Consider the following 12,363-nt stretch of genomic DNA (forward strand, 5'->3'; position numbering starts at 1 on the left):
GCATCCAGAGATACAATGCAATGGATTGTCTTTTAGAGATTATGTGGGTCATTTTTTCTTTTCGCAAAGTTAAGAAAAATATGTTATATTACTGTAGAAGTTGGAGAGTTACACAACTTGTGTAACTCAAAGCTACACCAGTTTTACACTTTGACGTTCAAATGTGCAGCACCAATGACAGGTGAAGATAATTTACAAATTCAGGGTGTTGCCATTCCTACCTTAACCAGCAGCCGGATTATATTATGCTTAATGCCACAGTCCACAGCCACAACTTTTATTGGGTTCCCTTTTCCAAAAACTTTGATTTCCTAATGAAAAAGGCGACATGGCGAATGAAAATCTTTGCAGCATTTTCTTAATAGCAGGAATGGAAACAAAAGTGTCTTGTTGTTTCCACCTTGGTTGAAACTTCTGCTATAAGGTTTTTCTGGTTGGGATCAGATATCTCTATAGGCTGTCCATCAAATTCAATCTTTGCTAAAACGGTGCCCTAAGGAGGAACAAAAACAAATCAGTGAGCGATCAGCTACTCTGTTTATTCCATGCAACAGAGCTAAACTTAAAATTTACAAGACCTTGTCTCTGATGATCTTGGTCAGCATCCTGGTGTCTATTCCGAACAGGGCAGGGACCTTTATAGTAGAAGGGAGAGTTAATTTCCAAAAACACCTGCACCTTTGGAGCTGCACCGAGCGCTTGGCAATCTGAAAACCAACCTGCTCTTCGTGCAGCCACTGACCCAAAGACTTGACAGAATTCCAGTGGCTATATTCATGGCTGTAGTCTTGAACAAGAAGACCAGACACCTAAAGGCATCAAAGTTCTAGTTGATAAGAATTTGAGTCTGTTTGATGGGTTTTTCAAAAGAGTGTGATGTCAACAACTGCAACATTTGCATTAAATACTACAAGATAACAAGCAAGAAGATAAGGTAAGCCCCATTATCTCAGAAACAACAATATGTACAGAACACCAAATAATTTCAAAGCCATTTTTCGGCTACAAAAAATCTAAAACAAAGGAGTGCTGTTATAAAGTGTGGACCTGCATATAAATGCTGTTTCTCCTAAAGGATCAAAGGAATCCTGAGGATTTAAAGGCATACAGAAGTAGATTTCAACAAAACTCACACAATAATAATCTCTCTCAATCTCGTTGGTTTGTTGGTGCTGTGCATTCAGCCTCCCACAGAAGAATATGGACGTAAACATTAAATCTGCTGACTCAGCACCTTCCCTTATGCAGAGGTGGGAATATGATTATTTGTGTTTTAGTATCTATCCACTGTAAAACTGAAGAGTATTATTTATTCAAGTTTGCATGTTGTTGTTTAAGTTCCTTTTCTCAAGTTTTATTTTCACTTTTTAATTACTCAGTTTCAAATAATAATGGATTGTATTTGCAAGAACCTCTCACATTCACAGCGTAATGATTTTAAAGTGCTATAAAGAGAACATACAGAGAGGTGCTTGTCGAGGTCAAGTCCCTAGTTTGAACAGGTAAGTTTTGAGGAGTGACAGTTTATTCCAGACTTTGAGAGGAGAGCAGCTAAAAGACCTGAGTCCCAAGGTCGACAGATGGGCACTTGGCATAGAGAAAGGGTTCTTAGATGTGCACCCTCAGATGAACATCTAACAGTGCATCTAAGGTTGCACCCTAGAGGAAAAAATTTTTTTATCCATCTGTAAATTTTCTCTGTGGTTCAACAATAGACACAAAATAGGCCCATGTCATACTCTAAAACAATCAGGAATTATGAAGCTTTGTGGGTACATCTAAGGATAAAGTGCTCTACATAAGTCAAAGTAGTTAGGTGATGTTATGCAAACTTCTCAATTGACTCTTTGGTCCTTACCAAGAGTTTGCGCCAAATCTTGATCACAACTGTAGAACAACAGAGCGCTGACTGTCACAGATGTTGAAAAAGACTGTACTAACTCCAAATCCAAATGTTATCTAGAATAGACAGGCACTTCCGTTTTTACACCCCAAACATGTCCATTAGATTTTGCAAAGGAATAACAAAGATGTGGCTATTGCTCGCTGTAGCTCTCTTATCATAATGAAAAATTCACCAAACAAATGGCTGACTTTGAAAAATACCTCTAAAGCTATAATTAATTATGAGAAAAGACAATATAGCGAAAAGACAGTTTGGACATAGCACTTTAAAAAGGTTTATGAATTTTATATAACTAGGAACGCAATTTAAAAAATGTGAAAGGGAATATTTAAGTAATCAAATATTGTTTTATGCTTACTAGTATTACAACATTAAAAGCATAGACTAAAATCTCACAGAGTAAGATTTTTTCATAGTTTAATATTCAAAACAGAATTCCTGAAACCGTTCACTCTCTCTTTCATGAAATACCTGGATGTTTGCAGACTCCACATGTTTTCTCAAGCCAAGCTCATCCAGCTCCTGGGTGTTGGGTACGCCATAGTTTCCAACAATGGGGTATGTCAAGGTCAGAATTTGACCTTTGTAGCTGGGGTCAGTAAGGGCCTCGGGGTATCTAAACCAGCAAATCCACATTGGTGTTATTTAAATTCAGTGTTGGGCTTTATTTTGTTAAAAATGTGTCTACATAATAATTATCTTAATATATGAAGTTATTTAGTCCATAGTTAGGTGAAAGAATTAGGACCCTTGCAGATTTTCATTATATGTTTGATACTGAAGATCCATTCTAACAATACCATGTAATAAAGTTTTACAAGCATACAGTTCACCCTGAAAAAGACGCTTAAGTAAGTGTTAAGCGTCTTTTTACAGTTTAAAACCCTAAACTGTAATTATGAGACCCAAAACACTCTACTGCTACTGTTGATATGGAAGAGGCAGAGAGGCTTTGCAAACTTAACTTTCATAAGATGTATACAAGGGGGAAATATTTGCTCCATCAGAAAAAAATATAAAGATCAGACAAAATGGATTCCACAGAGAACATATGTATAGACTAATAATTCTGGAATATTGTTGTTTGAACAGAGGAGTAAAACTGAACAACAGAACAGAATGGCTATTTGTCATAACTCTGCAGTATGGAGGTGAAAATAGCATGCTTTAAAAATTGTTTGCTTTTGTAAGACTGTGCCAGAAAACCATGATAGAGTTCAAATGAACTCTACCCAGTGTTGGAGGGTGCTTAAGAAAATCAGGCACATGCAGAGGCAACAGCAGAGTTGTATAGAAGAGCGGATGAACAGACTGTACTTCTTGAGAAGACTTGGGTCCTTCAGGGTTTGCAGCAAGGTGCTGCAGATTTTCTATAAGTCTGCTGTGAAGAGAACAGTCTATTCTGCAAATGTCTGTTGGGGTGTGATCATCAAAGTTGGTCACTAGGAATGCATAGTAAATTCATAAAGAAGGCCAGATCAGTTCTGAGAACTGCTTTGGAGCCGACTGTGCCAAAAAGTAAACTTTAAGACAATAATAGATAACTCTGAGCAACAGATGGCTTTCAGTCAGACTCTTCAGATCCATTGTAAAACAGTCCCCAACAGGAGCCTTTTGTGCTCAGCAATAGCTGTCCAAAACAGCTCCTTAAAAAACTTAGTTACATTTAATTAAAATGTGAGACCATCTGTAAAAATTAATTAACACTAAAGAAGAAATAAAACCAAAACGTATAATTACCTAAAACATTGCAGTAGGTCCATCAACCATGCTGTGGTGTGACTTTAAAGAGGCAATAAATGCAAGGAACCTCTCAAACACCTCACAGCTGAAAGTGAGGGGTGAGGCAAGTTTTTCTCAGATGAATGTCAAAGACTATTAAAAGGCTACAGGGACATTCTCACTGAAGCTTTTTCAGCCAAAAAGAGTAACACTTAGGAAGTGATGTGTCCTAACCTTTTCCTTTCTTACAAGAAACATTTTCTGGATATTTTTCCAGTAAATCAAACATTTTCTGTGTGTGCGATTAGGGCAGGATTAAGAATCACTTTTTTTTCAGTTATTCATTTATGACAGGAGGCAATATCTGAACATTGGTTAATAAAGATTTTAAAATTTACTGGAGAGTCCTAGGATTGTATTTTTTTTCAAAGTGTTTCTGAGAAGCCACTTTCTTTTTAGTCTTATTTTCTTTATCTGACAGACATTTGTTGCAGAGTACAGTTTTGTTTAAGATTGAATGGTGTAACAACAAAAGACAAAGATTCTTTCTTACCCCACCAGGCCAGTATTGAAGACAAGTTCCCCAGCCACAGAGCCATTGTGCCCAAAGGAAAATCCTTTCATCCTGGTACCATCCCCCAAGACCAGGTGAGCTGTCTGTGCCTGCGAGTTAAAAGAAGGAAGACAGATGACAAGTGAAATCTCACCCAAGAATAATGTATTCTCTTTCTCTAAACCCAGTTTGGACAGACCAAAGGCAAAACTTTGAAATAAGATGGCCTGTAGATTTTGAGTGAAAGAGGGATATGGCAGCCAGTGAGCCACTGGGACTTTGTGCTGAAACTGCAGGTCATTGAGAAATGTGCTGCGAATGCTGAGACAGACAAATCTCTTCAACTGTTGTGAGCACAAGTTAGAGAGCGGGTCGGCGTTAGAGCAGGAGAGAGGGAAGATCGAGGGAGATAAAAATAAATGAATATAAAGGTTGGTGATACCCACTGTGGAGCAGTGTCAGCAAACACCACCATGAATACAAACAGAACAATGAGTGATTAATTTTTTATTTCGTTCTCTGACAGAGGACATCTAAAATACTGATATATTGGCAGTGATGACCCAATGAAAACTTAAAATTTGCTTTAAAGTTGAATTAATTCTTGTTCATAATACACTATGACAGGATACCTCTGTATCTAAATACACTTAATAGTTCAGTTCAAATGATAAAATTCACATTGGTTTATTGCACACAAGCAGTTATGTTTCAAGCATTTATTCAATCCATTATTGATGATTGTGGCTTAATACTAATTCTACTGGAGAGTTGAAAAATGTAAACAGATAACAGCAATAACTGAAGCCTTGGCTGGATTGTTAAGGGAATTGAGCTGCTGGAGTCAAAAGTCAACAGACAAGACATTTAAAGCACTAAAAGGCAGTGAGTGGTTAGCAATGTCACATGTGTCTTACCTAGGCTAAGGAGTAACAACACAAACTAAGTAAGCAGTCTTTTTTAAGATAAAAGTACATTTTGCTTTCAATAGAGTGAATTCAGTGGTTGTCTTAATATGTTCCTGCGACAATTAAAAGACATGACTCTTAGGCTAAATGATAACTAAATTGACCTCAGGTCTGAATGGTTTTCTGTCATGTCCTTTACATGTTTTGAGAATCAATCTTGAGTTTTCATCAGCTGCAATCAATACTCAAAATTAACAGAAACAAACACGTCTCAAGTTGTAATATATTTTATTTTTGAGGTAAACAAGTTATTTAACCAAATGAACTTCGCATGGTACTCTATATTTGAATAAGATGTGCAGAGCAGTCAGTGCGACTATGATGCAACAGTGCGACTATGATGCAACAGTGTGATTTATGCATGTGATGCGCTCAAGTCCAGCAGATGCACAGACAGCTGTCAGAAAATCTCAGGCACAAACAGCATCCGTTCAAAGGAAAAAAGGGCTGATAGCATAAAAAACACAGATTTGTAAAAGAGGGTAGGGGAAAGACTAGGTCAGACAAAAAAAATTAATTACACATATAAAGAAAATGATCTGCGTTTATTTTTATTTTATTTCACAAGAAAGTTAAGTATGGAAAATCGTTCCAACTTTTCTTTTTTTTTTTTGTTTGGGAGGAGAGGCTACTTTTCAAACGCTTACACAGATATGCGTGATCAAGAGGCCAATGAGTTTGCAGCGCTTCTGAGTAAATGTGTTTTTTTGTTTTTTAAAGCAAAAGGTCACAGTATTTGTGGTTCACACCCTTCAATCACAAGCCGTTTTCTTACCTTAACACTAAAAAGTTTCGCAGACTGAAGTCGCGGCCAGTCGGACGAGTTCCTCACTTTCCTGCAAATCATCCATCCTCGTCTCAGAGATTTAACCACGCCGCAAGCCAACAAGATTTTGGTCATAGTAACCTAAAGTCACACTGTTAATAAAATGGTCCGGGAGGAAAAGAGCGGACAGGAGGGGCAGTCTGAAGAAACTGTGTAAAAACGAAATGCTATTTGAAATATCTTAAATGTGGAGGAAAATAGTTACGAGCTTCTCCTCGTGTATTCAGTGGCAACAGGCTGATAGTTCAAGTGGGCGCTTGAAACGTTGCAACGGGTCAGCCGCCGGAGATTTGTTCTGAACACATGAAGCGGACGGTGTTTAGATTGGCCTCCATGCAAAAAGAAATGAAAAACGCCCACTTTTTTCTCAAACGTAACAGCAAATACTCGATATCCGTTTATATATTTTATGACCTATTTTATTGATGGGATTAATTAAGACGGTGGATGTTTTTTGGCGGAGTTTTGCAGGTGAAACTGTACCTTTAATACTATATTTATCTAGTTATCAGTTGACCATGAACTCTTTATATGGGTGAACATAAAACTAAAATACACCAAGTTATTTTATTGATCTTTTCAGATTTATTTCGGTCGATAAAGGAAGAAAAATTCAAGAGTAAGGAGTTATTAGGTACACTTTGAGTATTTTTGTGCTTGGAACAAACACAAAACGCCTGCCTACTGGGAATGACTGCACCCGCTTATGGCAAACTTGTAGAGAGTGCTTCATGTGCAACAAACTCTTTAAAGCCTTTTCTTTGAGGCAAATTGCCTGCAAAGAAAAAAAGAGAAAAAGAAAACCATCCACAGACAAGCTGCATGGTGGTGGGATTAGAGTGGTCTGTGTATTTGCTGATGGCTGCAAGACTGGTCCTCTGTGGAGAAGGCTGTCTGACTGCCACTCTGCTGCGTTCAGCAGGTCTGAACAAAGTGAGTGTGAGTATCAGGACCTGAACAGATTGGGGAATACCTGTAAGCATTAGAAAATAAACAGATTGTGCTCAGTTTGTAATAATAAAACACTTTTGCAAAGATTAAAAATAAAGTTAAGTCTGAAAATGTAATTTAGAGCTAAATGAGTGTATGTGTCCATCCATCCATTATTTAGCACGCTTATCCTTTGCAGGGGGGCTCCTGGCTATTTCAGTGCAAGTTGTGCATCAAAAGTAATTACCTGGAAACATAACATAATTGGATATTGTTTAGGATTTTTTGCATTTGATTAAACTCATTCTAGTTGTTATTCAGACAAAAGTATATCTCTTATCTAAGGTGAGGCTGAGCAGTGTAGAGCTCTGCTGACATCCAGTGGCAAATTTCTTCAATAGAGGCTCAGTAGGCCATAGAGAACAGTCATGCACTTTATTTAGATGCTTTCACTGTTTGCAATTTTTTTCTTTCATTTTTTTCTTTCTTTCTTTAGTTAGTTGTTTATGAAAATGAAACAATTTGTGCAGTATTATGCAGAATACAATTTAACATACACATACATCTCAAGTCTGTTATAAGTCCTATGCATTTTAACACTTTAAAGCGGTGTGTCCAAAGTCCATCCTGAATGCTAAGTGTCCTGCATGTTTTAGCTGCTTCAACATACCTAGATTGAATTATTGTTAACTAGAGTCTGCAGAACATTGACATGCTGATGTGGTAGTAACTACCCAGTGGGAGAAAACTAAGACATGCAGAATGCTGGCCTTTGAGGACTGACTTCGAACACCCAGCTTTAAAGACAAGGATTTGTCCATAATTTCTTTTCTAAATAACAATGTAGATTTAATGTCTGATCACCTCATCAAAACAGCATGTCATATTTTTCTCACTTCAATGTTTATTGTTGGGATTTTATGAAATAGTGTTGGTGTTCCAAACCCACACATATACATATGCTTTTAAATGTGACTCACATAATTTCACACGTGACCAACTGTGAACCACATATAAGTTTTACATGTTATACAAGATTTTCATATGTGAAATTCATGGGATTTTTCTGCATGGGTGGTACATAAGTGTGACATGGAAGGGAATTGATGCATGGCTTTAAAAGGGGTTTTATGAATCAAATGGGAAAAGTGTGATTTGTATTTATTCTTTGCTGCAAACATCTTATTTTACAGTGAGGATGGTGAGTGTTGTGTAATGTTCATGTTTGGACACATATTTTGCATATCCACCAGAAAAGCTAAAATTTCACACTCCCCACATCAACTCCTCTGTGTGTTCCCAACATAAATTTTCCAAATTAAGACTCTTTTAGCAATGACTCTCTTATTGCCACTGTTCCACGTAGAAAACATATTTAATAAGGGCTTCACTAACAGTGTACAGATTTTTTCCATTTGAGCTGTGAATCTCTGCAAATTCTCCATATATATATGAATATTATACTTACATTTTGACTATGTAACAAATGCTTAAGAAATTTGCACACTTTTTCCAATCATTGTTAAGTGATGTATGTGATGATAACTGCTTTATGAATACTACAATCAGATAAAAAAATAGCTAGTTGGTTGTGTTCTCTGGAGAATGTACAACTCTTACTTCCAATATATAGGAAAATCGCAAAATGACACTGAAGATCTGCACTGCCTACAAAAGGGAGAGTACTGGTGTCATTTTGCATGCTGCACATAGTGGAAGCTTTAACAGCTTTACAGTCAGCCTGACACCTTTATTGAAATGTTTCTTTAGGTAACATATTGTTTCTAACCCTTTAAAGCCTGACCCATCAAAAAATAGTCAGGAAATTCTAATTTTTTAGAATTAGGATCTTCATGAAGCCTTGAAGCAAAATGTTTTTTTATTTTTATTTTGCCATGTAACTTATTTTATGATGGTTTGCAAAGCTCAAATGGTTAATTATAAAGTATAACGTACCAATAGTTACATTACGTAAAAAACATGAGAAGCCTGTGAAACACACACTGTAGCCGTTTATTGCTGTGAGGCTCATCATTAGATGCCCTCCAAAATCTGGAGCTCTGTATCGTGGTCCAGTGTTTGTCCTTGGCAGAGGGATCCCACATTGTCTGCAGTCTCAAGTGTGAGTTTCACGTGGTGACCGAGCTTAAGGGAGGACATAAATAGGTAGGCACCCTTGCTATTATCTCTGTGCCAGGTTTCCAAACAAAGTCTTGGTTGTTGGATGACTGAAATAAAATATGAAATGGTTTCAAGGTTGAATTACAATACTTGTATAGATTAGGGCATAACTAACAAGTTCAAAGACACTGGCCTTTATTCTGAGCCCCAACAACTGTACTTGTCCATTCTCTGTAAAGCTGTAGGTAATTTACTATATGAAAAACTCGTTGACTTCCGATACTTGTATGAATCACAATTGAATGAATGAATGAATGAATGAATGAATGAATGAATGAATGAATGAATGAATGAATGAATGAATGGATGGATGGATGGATGGATGGATGGATGGATGGATGGATGGATGGATGGATGGATGGATGGATGGATGGATGGATGAATGAATGGATGAATGGATGGATGGATGGATGGATGGATGGAACTATTGTTTAAACAAATTAATATCCCACATGAAAGAAGGCAGACAATGCATTTTTGGTGCCATTGTTAATCTATCCATGGTATTATTTGGTGACCCTTGTAGGAAAGGGCATTGGGTAGCTTTGTTTAGGCTTGTTCCCATCTAATCCCATTGAGAGACCTTTTAGAGTGTGGGCCACAGAGCCTGCATCAGCCCCTTTAAGGAGCCAAGGCCTCGACTCTTAGAAATCCCAAGAAACTTCACACCTCAATTCAGGTCCTATAAATAGGTACCATCTGTCCCCCCAGGCTCAGTTACAGCCTCATTCCTTTTGGCATTGCCACAGAGTATCGGGAAGGAAGCACTCAGGGTTTAAAAAGGAGGAGGCAGTGCATGGGACCAAAGTCCAAAATCTACTCTACTCATCACACATGGCTCTGGGACCAGAGCCGAATGCTTTCCCGTGGAGGAAGTACGCTCATGTGCTTAACCTTTCCATTCTGAACAACAAATTTCTTAATGTTAGCAAAATGTCAGTGACCAGAGAGGTTATATCGTCTTTAGAATCTCACACCACATCGCACAATTTCTCCAGAGATCAAGTTCTTCACATTTCATTAATCATGCTTAACGCAGGAGTGCTTCCAGGGCCAGGACAGGTGCTGCATGTTGAAATCAAAACCTGTGTTTTTGCTCCTTCACTAAATCCTGAGGGCACCTTTCACTGTTTCATGGTTGAAGTGTTATTCCTTGTGCTTGCAACACTGCCAATGGGATCCCCATACAGAAATTTGAATGCAAAATACTTTGAACTGCATAATTGAACAGGTCTCAGCACTTCACTCTAAGCTTCCATTACTGAGTGAGATTTATAGTCCTGCTCAAATGTTTGGAATGAAATCATAGAATGTGTTGCATTCACATCTCACCTACCCAAGGGCAAAGCCTCACCCAAAACATGCTGTTTCGATAGAAATCCTTTCTGCAATTACAAGCTTCAAAACCGACCAATCAAAAAGGACCTGATGAAAATCTGTCTTTGCTTGCCATGGCATACTTCATATTCATTTGTTATTGGATTGGCTGCAGAACCTAAGCAATATTCTGTTCTCCAACAGAGATTCTATTTAAATACTGTCAATGATTTCCAGTACATGTGGTAATAAGCACTTGTTTGTGGTTTCTGATACAGGCAAAAAAAGCTTCAACATGTGGCCTGATTAGATAAAAATATAAGTTCACTATCAGTTGAGCCTTGATTGATTGCTCATTGGATTCATACTTAGTCAATGAAGCCTTGGTTGGCAAGGAATCTAAAATGTATCTGTTGATCTCTAATTGAATACTCAGAGTGGCTAAAGGTTCAGCTGGATGCCCTCATGATTTAGTCTAAAACTTTTAATTGAACAAGAATGAATGGCCTAATGAATGAAGTCGTCTCTCATATTGGTATAATTTAATCTGTGCGATTTATTTAGTAATATCTGAAACCACACTTGTGTTTTTGCTTCACTGAGACTGTTTGAAAATATTTCTTTAAAGTCAATAATTATCTGAGCTTGACTTAACAGAACCAACATTAAAACCATTGATTAAAAGTAGTTTTACAGGAAGAAGGATGCCAGATAGTTTAATAAATAGTGTGAGCACAAACTGCAACGTGAAGTAAACATACACTGTGGACTCACTGGTGGGTCATAGTTCCTCTAAAGATAAATAAAATCCTGTTCAGATTTAAAATTGGCCTAGTGATCGATCAGATTGCCTAATAAGGATCAGCAGTCATGTAGAAACTCTCTTCTAACAGCTACACTGAGCCTCTCCATCATTTCCCTCACTAGGATATTTATATATAGCCAAGTATTGTTTCACAGACTTAGCTGCCACTGTCCATAAGATACTGCAGGATCCTCTGACCCTGCAGTATGAAAATCTATCAATGGGATTTGATGAACACAAGCCTAAACAAAGCAACTAAATACTCTTATAGAATATCACTAATAGTTTTCAAAGTACAAGTGACAAACAAATAGCAAATGAAGTTAAAATGTCCCAAAAAATGTCAGTTTGCTGATGTTAACCAGAAAAGAGGAGGATTGTTATCTTATTGTCTATTCTTTGTTAAAGTAAAATATTAGCATATTAATAAGGATATATGTCATAGTTATGGAAAGCATGCATCATTTGGGTTTTGATTAAAAAAAGAAACAACACACAAATATAGACTTATGTCCAAACTTCAAATAGGTCAAATATACAAGTTTTGTCAAGAAAAGTATTAACAAAGTAATTGAAGAATTCAAGAAACAGACAATCTTCAAATGAACACAGAGTAAAGTGGAAAATGTTACTTGAAAAACAATCTACAAATAGAAACCATTACAAACTTTAGAGATTTTTTATGTAGATTCTGAACAGAAGATCCTAATGATAACCCCGCCCATTTGTCCAAATCTGTCAAAAACATGACGCTGCATTTCTTCAGGTCAACCACAACAAGCATGACAAGTCTGAAATAGATCAGATGAGTGGGCAGACATGTTAAACACAAATTTTTACTTCATTCAAAAGAGTAAAAACATTAAAACAAACAAACAAAAAATAGCAGAAAGCAAAAGGCAGAAAGGGGAAACGTATCTGTTCTACTGTCTATTGGTTGGTGTAGTTTAAAAAACTTTTTCAAATCTGCTGCATTTGCAGAAACAAAATGTAAGTTTCATTATTCATGTATGTGTCTTGGGTGTATTTTATGAAGTTTATAGAGGTGCAGGATTTAATATAATGCCTTTGGGTGTGCAACTTGCGAAGCTGGGGAAAGCAATCCATATGATGAAGGAGCTTTATGTTTTTCCCCAAACGTTATATCTTTGAGAA

At 37.1% G+C, this 12,363-nt stretch overlaps 1 protein-coding gene across 1 annotated transcript in view; it reads right to left on the reverse strand.

Annotated features, from left to right (window-relative positions):
* Positions 1–6,250, reverse strand: part of cps1 (carbamoyl-phosphate synthase 1, mitochondrial) — a 52,233-nt gene extending 45,983 nt beyond the window's left edge. The window contains exons 1-8 of the mRNA XM_055032376.1: positions 6,181–6,250; positions 5,925–6,067; positions 4,182–4,291; positions 2,378–2,522; positions 720–809; positions 579–635; positions 401–493; positions 222–311 (exon numbers count right to left, since the gene is read on the reverse strand). Of these exons, the coding sequence (XP_054888351.1) occupies positions 222–311; positions 401–493; positions 579–635; positions 720–809; positions 2,378–2,522; positions 4,182–4,291; positions 5,925–6,050 (711 nt within the window). The 5' untranslated portion in view covers positions 6,051–6,067; positions 6,181–6,250. The remainder of the gene's footprint in view (positions 1–221; positions 312–400; positions 494–578; positions 636–719; positions 810–2,377; positions 2,523–4,181; positions 4,292–5,924; positions 6,068–6,180) is intronic.
* Positions 6,251–12,363: the final 6,113 nt, after the last annotated feature.

This window comes from Poeciliopsis prolifica, unplaced genomic scaffold (genome assembly GCF_027474105.1).
Source record: "Poeciliopsis prolifica strain line A6 unplaced genomic scaffold, Auburn_PproV2 SCAFFOLD007, whole genome shotgun sequence".
NCBI classification, from domain to species: Eukaryota; Metazoa; Chordata; class Actinopteri; order Cyprinodontiformes; family Poeciliidae; genus Poeciliopsis; species Poeciliopsis prolifica.